This window comes from Quercus robur, chromosome 8 (genome assembly GCF_932294415.1).
Source record: "Quercus robur chromosome 8, dhQueRobu3.1, whole genome shotgun sequence".
NCBI classification, from domain to species: Eukaryota; Viridiplantae; Streptophyta; class Magnoliopsida; order Fagales; family Fagaceae; genus Quercus; species Quercus robur.
The window spans coordinates 20703432-20718240 of record NC_065541.1 but is presented as its reverse complement, the minus strand read 5'-3'; the positions used below and the strand labels follow the sequence as shown (position 1 = coordinate 20718240).

Sequence of the window (14809 nt, the reverse complement as noted above, 5' to 3'; positions counted from 1 at the left end):
CTTCTTTTTGGACAAGCAATAATATTGTTGTTGTGCAGTGCCTCCATAATGCTACTGGATCTATTGATTCTAATCCTCCCATTGTCCATAATTTGGCTTTCTTAAACTTTCATGTTAATTCTTGTCGGTGGCATTTGCTCCCACACTTTGCGGTACTAGTCTTTCATAAGTTATGTTATGCTCAAATGATGAAATGTCTGTTTTTTCTTAAATGATCGAAGTAACTACTGTATCTTCTGTTGTCAGGAAACAAGTTTTGTACTTGTTTTCAGGAAGATATTGATGTCATTGAAAGGGGAAAAATCTCTCATGCGCTTGGCGCATGAGATACCAGCTCCATTGAAAGGATCTTCTTTGATGACATTCCTCTATGTATATCGTCGGAAGACATTTCATTTTATAGGACTTAAAGGGATCATGTATGAGCTAGAATTTGTTGGACTTATCCTTAAGTCGGCTAGATTCTTAAAGATGATGACAGTCTTTTCTGCTGATATAGATTCAGAGGATAAGTTTCATATTCTCAAGTAGTTATTGACGCTCCCAAGGGAATCCAGGACTTGTCAAATTGCTTTTAGCTGAAGTATATTTTGTTATGATTTCTCTCTCAGTTACTGAAGGTAAAAGTAGGAAAAATAAATCCAAAAAGTCTAATTTATTGTGCTTTTAAGTAGTGGTGTTGCCTTGATCTTTTTAGGGATGTGAGGGGTCTATCTTAGAATTGAAGATGCAGTTCTTTCAAACTTTGTTTTAGTGGATGATGGGTACAGGAACATATCCCATCTATAATTAAGTACAAGTATCAATACAATGCAGCAACAACTCCACTCATGCTGCAGTGATACAGCGGCAGCTATGTTACAGCCGAACAGTAACTCAAATAGCTCAGATAATGCCAGACAGCAGGTAGCAGATTATGCAGCAATGCAGCCAGCAAACAGGTTAAAGCAGCAACAACCAACAGTCAACATGCATGGCAGAAGCATAGCGGTTAGCTAGTCCCGTCTTGTGGGTCTTAATAGTTTTTTTTTTTTTTTTTCCTCCTTTTGGCTCGACATTTAAATTGCCATCCTTTAGTAGTTAAGAGTTCAAAATCATAAATAGTTACATATCCTCCTTCATTTCTCTCTTGTCACAACTCACAAGGCTAACAATAAAACCTTCCCTCACTTTGGCTTTCAATTTATCCATGAATTTTTAGTGATTACCTTTCAATATTTTATCTATCAGAAAAATATGTGTAAACACTCAATATCACACCTATACTTTAACCTTCGGAGATGACCAAATTAGTCATTCTAAGTACCCAAAAAATTATGATTGCATTTCATGCATCAAATCATTTATCACATATCATCAAAATGGTCTTGAAATTCTAACAATCGCAACAATATACCTAGTTTTCAAATCGGACCATCGGATTGAAAGATATCACAATTCACAAGAACATGTTTTAATGGTCTCTATGCATTCATTTGGGTGGAATTTATCATATGTGATTAATTGAAATTAATTTTGATTGGTTCATAGTTAAAATTAATTAAATGAATTTCTGTGATTGGTTGTTGATTTTGATTAAAATAAGTTTGGTTGCATGGGAATAAAAGGGATAATCTAATAATGTTAAATTGTAAATCTATGTTAAATTGTTGTTGTGTTTAAGATTAATTTTGTAGCATCCAAAACTTCCTTTCTTCTAATTATTAATTGTAGTGAGATATTAGCCAAAAGTTATGCATATTTCTTTTTTATAGGCAAAATGTGAATGCTCTTTGGAAGGAATTGAAAGAGAATTCAACTCTTAAGAAGTACCTCAATAAACAATACCCAAAACTCCCCTAAGAGGAAAATATGTTGGTTGGGTTTGCCTTGGGCTTCAACCTCAAGAATAAGTACCTTAGTAATGAAAACTCACTTAAGAGAAAATCTATCATGTAGGCTGTGATAAAGCACGAGTAGAAAATCTCAGAGTTAGTTTTAGCTTCTATTTTATAAGTAACATTAGCATTTGACTTTTCAAAACTACATTTAGCCAAAATTTTAACTAAACTCACCCAAAAGCTTCATGCATCGAGCTCAATAAATTGCTAGGAAGCACAGACACAGATACAAGTACGACATAGTGATACGACTAATTTCTGAAAAATTATAACGTAAAATGGCTGATACAACACCGATCGGTATGACATGGGTAGGACATCCTAAATGAGTTAGTTTTAGCTTCTATTATATAAGTAACATTAGCATTTGACTTTTCAAAACTACAATTAAGCCAAAATTTTAACTAAACTCACCTAAAAGCTTCATGCATTAAGCTCAATAAATTGCTAGGAAGCACGGACATGTCTACGGGTAAGACATAGCGACACGAGTAATTTCTGAAAAATTATAAAGTAAAATGACCAATATGACATTGGCCGGTATGACATGGGTACAACATCCTAAATGAAGTGTATGTAATTCCAAGATAAATTGTCAAAAAAAATTTAACAATGAACAATGAACTCAATACATTTATTAAGCACTATTCACTCAATACATAAAAGTAAAAAATTAAAAAAAAAAAAAAATTATTCTTCTCACATATCTCTTTTTGTGTATGACTATTTAAGTAGAATAGTGTTAAGAGTATTAAGACCGAAGTATAAAAATGCATTGCGCGGAGTCAGATTTGAATGCTTACTTGTTAGCATAATTAAAGCTTGTGATAATAAGTTTTGGTTAGATTAGTTTCTCTGTTAATTCAATCAGTCAACTAATGAAATTTTCATTGCAAAATGTAAGGAAGAAAAATATTTTACAAAATTGTAAATTCAATTATTTTTGTAAATTGTTAATATTACAATTAAGTTGATCGTACCCTTAATTAATTTTTTTTTTAAGGGATACCCTTAATTAAAATTTAGACAAAGTCTATAGACATAATAGTAGAGTGTCAGTAATGCACTGATCTCAATCCCTTCTATGTTCAATTGTAGTAAGTACTGGGTACTGGTATAATAGTAAGTAGATTTCCCGGGCCAAGGTCTATTATAGACTTATATAGTATTATGCGGTTCTCCTTTTCTCCGCCAATTTGGTTTGGCACAGTATCTTTAAATTGGGAACTCCAACTCCAAACCCCATTATTTCCCAGATTCTGCTCAACAACCGAATAGCTCTGAATGGCTAACTCAAACTCAAAACCAACAGGGGTGGACAGGATAAGCAATCTACCAGACTCTCTCCTCTGCCATATCCTCTCTTTTCTCACAACCAAAGAGGCTGTTGTCACAAGCATTTTGTCGAACAGGTGGAAGACACTCTGGACTCTTGTTCCAAAGCTCGACTTTGACAGCTACCAATTTAAAGAGATATCTTCTTCAGATGAGGAGCAAAGTCCTAATCAGTTTAATAGGTACGGTTTTACGTTTGCGCATATAGTGTCCAGGGTCTGGGCTCTTCGCAATCGCAACAATGCCTATCCCCTCAAACAATTTCGCCTCTACTGGCATTCTGATTCTGACCCAATTCAAGTCGAAACATGGGTCCACGCCGCTCTTTCTCATGAATTGGAAGAGCTCGAACTCCACATTTGTTTTCCTGAACTTTTCAACTTCCCCTCTGCCTTGTTTAATTATGCTAAAACATTAGTAGTTCTGAATTTAATGGGCAACAATGTTTATGTTAATCCTCCTTCTTCAGCTCTCCTTGGCTTCCCTAGTCTCAAGACTCTGCATCTTGAAAATGTCTGGTATGCAAAACCTGACTCGTTCTCGAGATTCCTCAGTTGTTGCCCAGTACTGCAAGATTTGACTTTGCATTTACAAACATATACGTATGATGTTTTGAAAATCATTGTACCTACACTCAAAAGATTATGTTTAGATTTCAATAATAGTGCTTATCAGTACAACAAACTTGAGATAAATGCCCCAGCTCTGGAGTACCTAGGTTTCAGTGGTTATGTGATTGAACATGTTTTGTTGGGAAATCTGTCTAACTTAGTTGAAGCAAACATTGAGGTTGATTATGATGAAATTAAAGATTATGGAAATATGATTATGGACTTCATCAAGCAACTCTGTCTCTCATCAAGCAACTCTCTAACGTTAAATCCCTTCATTTGGACTCAGATCTCACACAAGTAAGAAAAGAAAAAACACATTTTTTTCATGTTCTATTATTAAATGGCTAAACACTCTTTCTTGGACAATCAGTTATATTGATGTGATTATTATATTATTGTGCAGTGCCTTTGTAAAGCTACTAAATTTGATCTTCCCATGTTTCATAATTTGGCTTTCTTAAACTTTCGTGTTAGTGCTTGTTTGTGGCATGTGCTCCCACACTTGCTTCATCTGGCTCCTAATCTTGCAGTACTAGTCTTTGAGAAGGTATGTTATGCTCAAATGATGAAATATATTTTTTCTAAAATAATCCTGAATTAATCTAACTAGTGTATCTTCTGCTGTCAGGAATGCACGGGATTTTACGTTTGTGATGAGGAAGATACTTCCATCATAGAGAGGATGTTCAATGAGGACGTTCCAATATGTATATCAACGCACCTCAAGACATTTCATTTTAAAGGATTTGAAGGGTCAACTTATGAGCTGAAATTTGTCGGACATATCCTTAAGACGGCAAGATTCTTAAAGACGATGACAGTCTCTTCTGCTAATATACATTCAGAGGAGAAGTTTCGTGTTCTCAAGGAGTTATTGATGTTACCAAGGGAATCCAGGACTTGTCAAATTGCATTTAGCTGAAGTATATTTTGTTATAATTTCTTTCTCAGTTACTAAATCACTGTATTTGGTTCATTTGAATCAAGACAGGTAAGCCAAAGGTCTTGTAGCTGAATTAGTACCTCCTTATGTACAAAGTGTTTGAGGGTCTAGGGAGGAAAGAGTTCGAGTTGTGAGGTTAGTAGGTAAAAGTAGGAATGATAAATCCAACAACTCTGATTTACTGTGCTTTTAAGTACTGATGTTGCCTTTTTATTTTATTTTATTTTTTATTTTTAATTCATTCCCAAGTCTTAGGAAAATGCTGTTAACCTTTCTATATTAGTAGGAACGATATGACTGAGCTGCTGATGTTAAAATCAAAATATCTTGTGAGTGAATTATTGTGGCTGCTTTTACTGGATTTCTTCGCGTTTATTTTCTCTACAATCTCTTTGGGTTTTTTTGAGAGTTTCCTTTTCTTTTTTCTTTTTTTGGGATAAGGTAGAAGACCTTTTTAAAGAAGAGTCCTTTGGACTCAACTTTTTTTTTTTTTTTTTTTTTTTTTGAGAAACCAAAAAGGGTGGCTCACGTGTGTTATCACAGCCGACCACACCCCACAGATACATCGCCTGTGGGTACCACCAGCACATAATGGTGCCCGCGACTTGGACTCCACCCTTGTGCTTTGTTTTTTTTTAGAAACCAAAGTCCAAACCCCACACCTGTGGGGTATGAGGACTCGAACCCGCACCTGGCACAGCCATCAAGAAGGGGGCAACCACTAAGTCACACTAGCTGGTGGTCATTTGGACTCAACTCTAGGTAGTAAAACCTACGGGCAATTGATCCCACCCACAAGAATTAACATTCAGCCGCACACATGGTCCGCTATATCATACTTTACCTAATCTACATTCCATTATTTTTTGTGAGATTTTTAATTGCATAGAGCTAAAAAGTTCTATGCGATTATTTTTATAGGAAAAATGTGAACTTCAGACTATTTGGGGGTGATCGGAAGATAATTCAACTATCAAGAAGTACCTCAGTAAACGGTAACGAAAACTCCCCAAAAAGAAAATCTGTCGTCTGGGTTTACCTTGGGCTTCAATCCTCAAGAGAAACTCTGTCATCTAGGCTATAATAAAGCACGTGTAGAAAAGCTTAGTGTTAGTTTTGGCTATATTATATGGGTAGCATTAGCATTTGGCTTTTCAAGGCCACATTTAGCCAAAATTTTAACCAAACTCAGCCCGAAAGCTTCATACTTCAAACTCAATAAATTGTCAAAAAAAAAAAAAAAAATAATAATAATAATAACAATGAACAATGGACTCAATACATTTATTGAGCACTGTTCACTCAATACATCAAAAAAAAAAAAAAAAAAAAATTCATTTTCTCTCCTCTCTCTGTTAATGATTATTTTAGTACAATAGTATTAGAGTATTGAGGTTAATATAGTTGTCAATGAATAGTAGATTAGCTAAAGTAATAAAGTGGGATTTTCATACCAAATTTGACTAAAATTGCCTTGAGTCTGATGTGAATGCTTGTAACAGATTTTGATCAAATTAGTTTCTCTGTTAGTTTAGTTAGTGAAATATAGAGAAATCCATTGCAAAATGCAAGCAAGGAAAATATTTTACAAAATTGTAAATTCAGTTATGGTTGTCAATTGTAAATTTTACTGATTGAGTTGATCATACCTTTAATTAAAATTGGATAAAGTCTAGAGACAGAACAGAATGTCACAACACATTCCATAAAAAATATTAAATAAAAAAAAATGTCACAGCACTTTTATTTTCAATTGTGGTGAGCAGTGGCAATGCCACTTTGTCTTCATGTGGTTCATTTGGAGATTTTTTTTTTCTACATATAGTATTTTTAAAATTTTTTGCTTTGACTACCCTAAAATAAAATTTTGAACCCCCCTAAAAGAAGTCCAACAACAAATCAATTCAATACCAACCTGTATTTGGCCTTTTTGGAAAAAAAAAATTGACAACAAATCAAATTGATCTATAATCTAGGAAAAAAAATAGCAACCCCAACAACAAAAATTAGTAATTTGTCATAAAAAATTAATTAAGTGGACTATAAAGTGTAAAAACTAAAAAAACAATTAAGTGTGAGGTAGTGGGAGTGGGGTATGAGACACTAGAGAGTGGATATAAAATAGAAATTCTACTATATAATAATCTTAGTATATATGTGTTTGAAACTCTTTCCTAAAGACTTGAACCTTGGCCTGTGAAACCCAAATCTACAGCCACACAAACTCACCAAAAAAAAAAAAAAAAAAAAAAACTCTCAAAAATTAATTAACCCAAAACACCTAAAGGTGCCCTCAAACTAATACACTAAACAAAACTTAGTCTTTAAACTCTGTGAGAGTGCCTTTTTCAGGATACTCAAGCCCAAGGATCCCGGGCCTGAATGAAAAGGAAGGATTTGGTGGACCGGGCCTTGATTCACCGCAGCTAACTGGCTGTTTAAGAATCAAGTAAATGCAAAGAATGCTTTTGACAATATATAGAAAAATGACAAACAAGGATATCGAGGAGTGCCAAAAAATTAACAACGTAAGTTCAAAAGGAAAGAAAGACAGGATTAGCAAGACGATAAAAAAGGGGTGCTGTGGGGATCCTGGGAACTCTGAAACAATATTTCATTAATAAATTATCTGTTTGATTACAGAAAAAGCTCACTAGGACGTGATACAAGGTCCAATCAAGCTCAAAAATTGCAGTCTTGAATGGCTATTCCAGCCTTCAAAACTTGCAAAGTTTGATTCTCGTTGAATCCGAGTATGTGCAATAGTGGCCTTTACAGGATATCGGGAAGCAGTATTTGCTTCTTTCCCTAATATTTTCCCTTCACTCTTGATTTCTTTTCTGATGATTCTTTTTCTGGAGAATTTCTTCTTTCTTGTGTTTCTTTCTTTTTTTTCTCGCTCTCCATAGCCTTCTCCTCCTCTTCTTCCAATAATGGTGGCTCCTGCTCAGGACTCACCTCCACAATGTGCAATCTCAACATCCCTATTGAGTCTGCCTTATCTGTTTCAGGGTCTTTCGGGACGAGGCTATCCACACAAGACTCTGCAAATCTGAGTTCCCCTGTACAAGTTATGGTCACCAAATCACCATCATTGTCCCTATACTTGATCAAAACTGACTTTGATGATGGAAACCGTTTGCTCACAATCTCCCTTAAAACTCTGAAACTGCATTTCACCGGCATCTGGGAAAGCCTTATGTCATGATCATAAACAAGCTTCAACAACCTCCATTGGATTGCAGCCTTTGTAGGTTGCCCATGAGTAAGCAATGACACTGATGAAGAAGACGATTGTTCCTTCTGGCTATCCTTGCTTGGATTGGCAGGCTTTGAAGAGCCACCTGAAGGTTTCAACACAAGTTTCGACAATTGGGCTTTAGACTCAGGACCATTTTCATTGGGTAGAACAGTTTGGGGTCTCTCTGGCTTATTATTAAGCGATACCACTGATCCCCCTGCTGTAGTAGTTGGCTTTTTTCCTACTGGCCGGGCAGGCAAACACGGCCCTAAACCAGCAATTGGGGCAACACGAACTGCAGAAGCCCCAAGGGCAGCAGGGGATGGGCGGCTCTGGAGGTCCTGCTGTGCATCCTGGCGAGGACCCAATGCCATCCTCAACCTTCGTGCAATCTCCAAAGCATCGCCATGATTTGGATCAGCCCCCAACAACACCTGCACATCCTGCATCGCCATTTCATACTTCCCTATCGCCTCAAATGCCCGAGCCCTCCTACGTAGAGCCCGGACAAACCGAGGCTGGACCTGAAGCGCCATGGTACACTCAGCAATCACAGTGTCATAGTCAATGGGCTTCATTTGCATCAAACAAGCCGCCCTATTGCTATGAAACACAGCTCTATCCAGGTGGGTTTTAGGGGTAAGTTTAAGAGCATTATCATACTGCTCAAGAGCACCCACATAGTCCTTATTCTGAAACCTCTTGTTCCCTTCTTCTTTGAGCTCATGAGCCCTTTTCAAAAAGATTGATGAGTCCAAATCAACACCACCATTAGCATTTGCAGTTGAATTATCACCTGAAACTTGGTTTGCACTACCCTTCTTCTTCCTACCCCCTGATTTCCCCATTTAATTTCAATCTCTCTCTCTCTCTCTCTAAAACACACAAAAATATCTAACTATATGTATCTAAATGAATAAAAAAGCAGCAAGCTTGCAAAGAAAAAAAAAGTATAAAATTGTGTTTATGAATAAAGACAGAGAAATGGGTACTTACAATTTACAAATAATAAGCTCAAAGATGCAAGCTTTTCTGTGAAGATTTTAGCGTCTGTTTGATTGCCCCAGAAGATGGAGAGGGATTTAGTTGGGAGATACGTTTGTTTTGGTTTTGGAGCTCAGTTGGTATGGGAGAGAGAGAAATTGGTAATGGAAGTGAAGGGAAAAGATTAGGGAAAGAAGCAAATACTGCTTCCCGATATCCTGTAAAGGCCACTATTGCACATACTCGGATTCAACGAGAATCAAACTTTGCAAGTTTTGAAGGCTGGAATAGCCATTCAAGACTGCAATTTTTGAGCTTGATTGGACCTTGTATCACGTCCGAGTGAGCTTTTTCTGTAATCAAACAGATAATTTATTAATGAAATATTGTTTCAGAGTTCCCAGGATCCCCACAGCACCCCTTTTTTATCGTCTTGCTAATCCTGTCTTTCTTTCCTTTTGAACTTACGTTGTTAATTTTTTGGCACTCCTCGATATCCTTGTTTGTCATTTTTCTATATATTGTCAAAAGCATTCTTTGCATTTACTTGATTCTTAAACAGCCAGTTAGCTGCGGTGAATCAAGGCCCGGTCCACCAAATCCTTCCTTTTCATTCAGGCCCGGGATCCTTGGGCCTGAGTATCCTGAAGAAGGCACTCTCACATTTTGGCGACTCCACTGGGGACTGGGCAAAGAAGAAGGAAGAAACAACCCCTTCGCAGAGAATGCCTCCAAGACAAAGAAACAGCAAAGGAACTAATGTGCCACCTACGGCCTTCGAGCCTGTAGGAGAAAACGAGGAAGTCTCCAGGCAAGGAGGTGGGATACCCTTGGTAGAACAGGAGGTTGTGTCAGAACAAAGACACGCAAGACAGGAACCAGACCTAATGGCCAGGATGACAACAATGTTAAAGGATTTGGAGCAAGAAGTTCGCCTTCTCAAAGAAGGCAGGACACAGGAAGTTAGAGACAACATTCCCTCTACTGGCCACCAAGAGGGGACACAGCCAGAAGGAGGGTCAGCAGTAGGAGGAAGAGCCAACCCTCAGTACTTGACACTGGCAGACGTCAATGCCCTCCTGGAGCAAGAAAGGGAAAAACTCTCAGGGATCCCCAAGCAATTCTTTCGGGATCCCTCGTTCCCTCCAGAACTTCTTGGCAAACCATATCCTAAAGGATACGAACCCCCAAAGTTCCATCCTTTCGATGGGAGGAATGGAAGTGCCGTGGAACATGTGAGTAGGTTTGTCCACACTATGGGCCCCTATGCAGGAGACAAAGAATTATGTCTAAGGGAATTTGCCAAATCCTTAGTGGATAGGGCATACACTTGGTACACCACGCTGAGACCCGGGTCCATCAAGACCTGGGATGAGATGATGGAAAAATTCTGCGCCAAATATTACCCTGGTGAAGACAAAATCACTTTCCAGAACCTGCAAATGGTGAGGCAGAGACCTGGAGAAGATCATGTTCAATTCATTAAAAGATTCGAAGATGTGTCCCTAGACTGCTATGGAGACCACGAAGAAAAGGAGCTCGTGGAAACCTGCATAGCCAACATGCTTTTTGACTACAGGCTCAACCTTGAAAATTTATGTATCACACAGTTTGCTGATCTGCTACAGAGAACCAGAAGGACGGTGCAAACCATGAGAACAAAAAGGCTGCCCGCGTCCCAAGCTATGACAGCATCAACAGGAGAGAAAAGGAAGAGACCAGATGGGAAGGCGTTTGAAGAACCACCAGTGATCCTATGCACAGCTGAGGAGTTAAGCCATGTCCTAGACAAATGGATTGGAGATGGGGTTGTCAGACCATTCACTGTGTCCAGGCCACCAACCGAAGAAGAGAGGAAGAATCTTTTACTTTGCAGAATCCATAACTATGTGAAGCACTCCACTAAGGACTGCTGGACCCTTCGCAGACTCTTCCACAAAAAGTTGAGAGAAGGAACCCTGGAGCTCACCCAGAAGGAGCCGGAAGTGCAGAGGAACCCCTTACCTAACCACAAAGGAAAATGGGTGGTAGCAGTAGTAATACATGGGAACCCAGCAGAGGCAGGAGAATCTGAAGGATCCTTCCACCCGAGTACAGTCAGGACCCTCCAGAAGAATCCTAAGTTCAGGTCACTATTCAATCAATTAGGATTCGGACCAGAAGCAAGAAGAGTGGCCACAGAGTCTCTCATGAGTATAGCAGCAGATTCAGGGATGGAATGTTTTACAGCTGAGTCACATGCTAGTCGAGCTTTCCTGGAGACAACCAATGCAATAACTTTCACTGATGAAGACATGGAGATTGAGCACCCAGACCACCGTAGACCCCTTTATCTAATGGCCACCATAAACGGCGTTCAAGTCAGAAGGGCACTGGTGGATACAGGGGCATCACTCAATCTCATAGCCTTGAGTACCTTGGAAGCTGTTGGCTTAGCTGACAGAAGGATCCTGGGGGCTCCCATGGAAATAACAGGATTTGGAGGATCGGTGGAATCAACAGAAGGATACGTGCAGCTAGCCTTAAGGGTAGGGCCAATAGTAGCTTTGACAAGATTTCATGTGATTAATGCAGAAGTTTCTTATCACGTGTTGTTGGGACGCCCGTGGCTTCATAAACATCGCCTTATTCCATCCACGTTCCATCAATGCATTAAAGGGAGGCTGAATGGAAGGCCCATAAGGATCCCTGCCAACCATAATCCTTTCAGCCAGGGAGAAGTGAACTTTGCAGAAACAATGTTTTATGATGAGTTGGAGCCAGATGATGAGAGCCCCGCCCCAGGAACCCTAGGGGCACCTGTCCTAGAAGAAGAAGAAGTAGGGAAGGGCACCCGCGACCTGAGGAACCTTCTAGAAAGAAAAAGACAAAAGAGGGAGCCCAGCTCTTCAGGATCCCGAGAATGTGTGGTGGTGCGGGAACCTGGGGGAAGGCTAATTTATCGTTTGTGAAGGTGCGCGGGACCCGAATGCATTGTGCAGGAAGGTCCCGGACCACCAAGCTGCATGATGGCCCAAGAAGAAATCCCAGAAGAACCGGTTAAGGAGGCCTAGATTCAGCCTGAGGAAGAACTAAAGGAAGTAGACTTGGGAACGGAACCAGGATCCCGAAAACCTGTTTTCATTAGCAGTCAATTGGTGGCTCAAGAAAGAGAACAACTGGTAACCTTGCTTCAAAAATACAGAGATGTGTTTGCATGGACCTATGATGAGATGCCTGGTCTAGACCCGGAGTTGGTAGTCCATTCTCTTAATGTGGACCCAGGAATGAGGCCAATAGTCCAACCAGCTAGGGTCTTCCACACTGAGGTAGAAGCTCAAATAGTCCAAGAGGTCAAGAAATTACTAACAGCTGGTTTTATCAAACCCATCCAACACCCAAGATGGCTTTCCAACATTGTACCTGTGAAGAAGAAAAATGGTCAAATCTGTTGCTGTGTAGACTTTCGTAACTTGAACAAGGCATGTCCTAAAGATGAGTTTCCCTTGCCCAATATCGACCTCCTTGTAGATTCAGCTGCAGGAAACTCAATGTTCTCGTTTATGGATGGGTACAGTGGATACAACCAAATCCGCATGGCAGCCAAAGATGCAGAGAAGACGGCATTCAGAACTCCGATTGGGAACTTTTACTACACTGTAATGCCCTTTGGCCTCAAAAATGCAGGGGCTACATATCAACGGACCATGACAGCCATTTTCCATGACATGATGCATGAGGAGATGGAAGACTATGTAGACGATATTGTGGTCAAGTCAAAAACCAGAACAGGACATTTCCAAGTACTTGAGCAAGTCTTTGAAAGATGCAGGAAATACAAGTTACGTATGAACCCCATGAAATGCGCCTTTGGAGTGTTTGCTGGAAAGTTCCTTGGGTTCCTGGTACATCACAAAGGCATAAGCGTGGACCCAGCCAAGGCCACAGCTATTGCCACGATGAGAAGACCAACCACTGTTAGAGAACTCAAAAGCTTCCTGGGAAGGGTCTCTTATATCAGGAGGTTTGTGCCTGGTTTAGCCTCAGCTACAGCAGGCCTATCCAAACTATTGAAAAAGGGGATTGAATTTACTTGGGGAACAGAGCAGCAAGAAGCTTTTCAAAGAATTCAGGGCATTATGAATCATCTGCCCACCCTCCAGGCACCAGTACGTGGGCGACCTCTGTTGCTATAGCATCAAACTCTCAGGCAATAGGAGCTTTGCTGGCACAAGAAGATGACTAAGGAAATGAGCAGCCCATATATTATGTAAGCAGAACACTCAAGGATACCGAAACCAGGTACCCCAGAATAGAGAAAGCCTGCCTAGTGATCGTTTATGCATCCCAAAGGTTGAAGAGGTACTTCTCCGCTCACCAAATCCTCTTGGTAACCAAGTCCCACCCCATAAAAGCACTCCTGCACCAGCCCCTTCTCACGGGAAGGATGGCACAATGGCTAGTATTGCTCTCACAATATGATATAGGCACAAGAACTCCCAAGGCTGTAGAAAGCCAGGCCGTAGCAGATTTGCTAGCTCAATTCCCAGGGAAGGAAGAAGGCCTGCTGAGTGAAGAAATCCCTGGTGAGGTAGCAGTGATGGAGATCCCAGGGAAGAAATGGACCATGAGGTTTGACGGGTCAGCTACAGCAACTTCAAATGGGGTAGGAATTGTGCTAAGCTGTGAAAATGGGGATGTCATGCCCCTGTCTTTCAAGCTTGGTTTCTCATGCTTTAATAATGCAACTGAGTATGAGGCATACTTGACTGGGTTGACTATAGCACTCAGCATAGGAGTGAAACATATGAGAGTGCTGGGAGATTCTAATCTTGTAGTCTCCCAAGTGAAAGGTGACTTTGCATTACGGGAACAAAGCTTAGCAGCCTACAGGACTTGGGCACAAAGGCTGGAAATGGAGTTTCAAACCTTCAGCATAGAATACACTCAAAGAAGTGAAAACAGGTTCGCAGATGCTCTCGCCACCCTGGGATCCCAAATACCATTTAATGGGAGAGATACGCTGATAAAAGTAGGAAGTCAGGAACATTCTATTGTGAGGATCCTCCAAGGGATGTACCTCGGGGAATCCAAACAGTGGGACTGGAGGGACGAAGTCAAAGAAAGGATGAAAGAGGCAAGCCCTAGAGGGAACATCAAAGAACTAATGGATTACACTCAGATAGAAGGAGAATTGTATAGAAGACTGCCAGGAGGAATACTGTCCAGATGTATCACCGAGAAGGAAGGAGAGTTGAAACTAGAAGAATTACACGCCCAAGCCTGTGGAGTTGCAGAAAAAGTCAGCCTATACAGAAGGATGCAACGCATGGGGTATCTGGCCAGATATGGACAAGGAAGCAGCAATCATACAGGGGAAATGCAAGGAATGTCGTTTGGCAATCGATAAAGAAAAAAGCTACGCGGTGTTTATTGCAGAAGATTGGCGGGTTCCTTTCATAGGATACCTGGCTCGGGGTATCCTGCCAACCGACAAGGAACTGGCCCACAAGCTCAAAAAACTAGTGTGCAAGTATTTCTTGCAGAACGACATTTTGTTCAAAAAAGGATACCATGGGGATCCCCTCAGGTGCCTGGGACCAAAGGAAGCTAGAGAAGTAGTCAGAGAGGTGCACTCTGGAGATTGCGGAAGTCACCCAGGGAAGAGAAGGCTGCACAAGCAGTTACTGTTGTTGGGGTATTACTGGCCAATGATGAAAAGAGACTCTGAGGAGCTAGTCAAAACATGTCATGCTTGCCAAGTCCTAGGAGATGCAATTCACACTCACCCAAATGTCCTACAGGATATGACGACGCCATGGCCTTTTCATAC

At 40.2% G+C, this 14809-nt stretch overlaps 2 protein-coding genes across 2 annotated transcripts; one reads left to right on the top strand and one right to left on the bottom strand.

The window, feature by feature from the left end:
* Nucleotides 1-2906: 2906 nt before the first annotated feature.
* On the top strand, nucleotides 2907-4605 carry LOC126694954 (F-box/LRR-repeat protein At3g26922-like). Its single transcript, XM_050391514.1, has 3 exons — nucleotides 2907-4126; nucleotides 4233-4376; nucleotides 4458-4605. The coding sequence occupies exons 1-2, from the start codon at nucleotides 3165-3167 to the stop codon at nucleotides 4288-4290; spliced, it is 1020 nt and encodes a 339-aa protein (XP_050247471.1). The 5' UTR covers nucleotides 2907-3164; the 3' UTR covers nucleotides 4291-4376; nucleotides 4458-4605.
* A 2975-nt stretch (nucleotides 4606-7580) lies between these two features.
* LOC126696014 (protein CLMP1-like) lies at nucleotides 7581-9182 on the bottom strand. Its single transcript, XM_050392803.1, has one exon. The coding sequence runs from the start codon at nucleotides 8859-8861 to the stop codon at nucleotides 7581-7583; it is 1281 nt and encodes a 426-aa protein (XP_050248760.1). The 5' UTR covers nucleotides 8862-9182.
* Between the last annotated feature and the right edge of the window lie 5627 nt (nucleotides 9183-14809).

Bases quoted from the DNA above. Each gene is read 5' to 3' on its own strand.
- LOC126694954 (XM_050391514.1), top strand. From the start codon at position 3,165: ATGGCTAACTCAAACTCAAAACCAACAGGGGTGGACAGGATAAGCAAT. The intron at 4,127-4,232 runs GTAAGAAAAGAA...ATTATTGTGCAG, and splicing joins TGGACTCAGATCTCACACAA to TGCCTTTGTAAAGCTACTAA.
- LOC126696014 (XM_050392803.1), bottom strand. From the start codon at position 8,861: ATGGGGAAATCAGGGGGTAGGAAGAAGAAGGGTAGTGCAAACCAAGTT.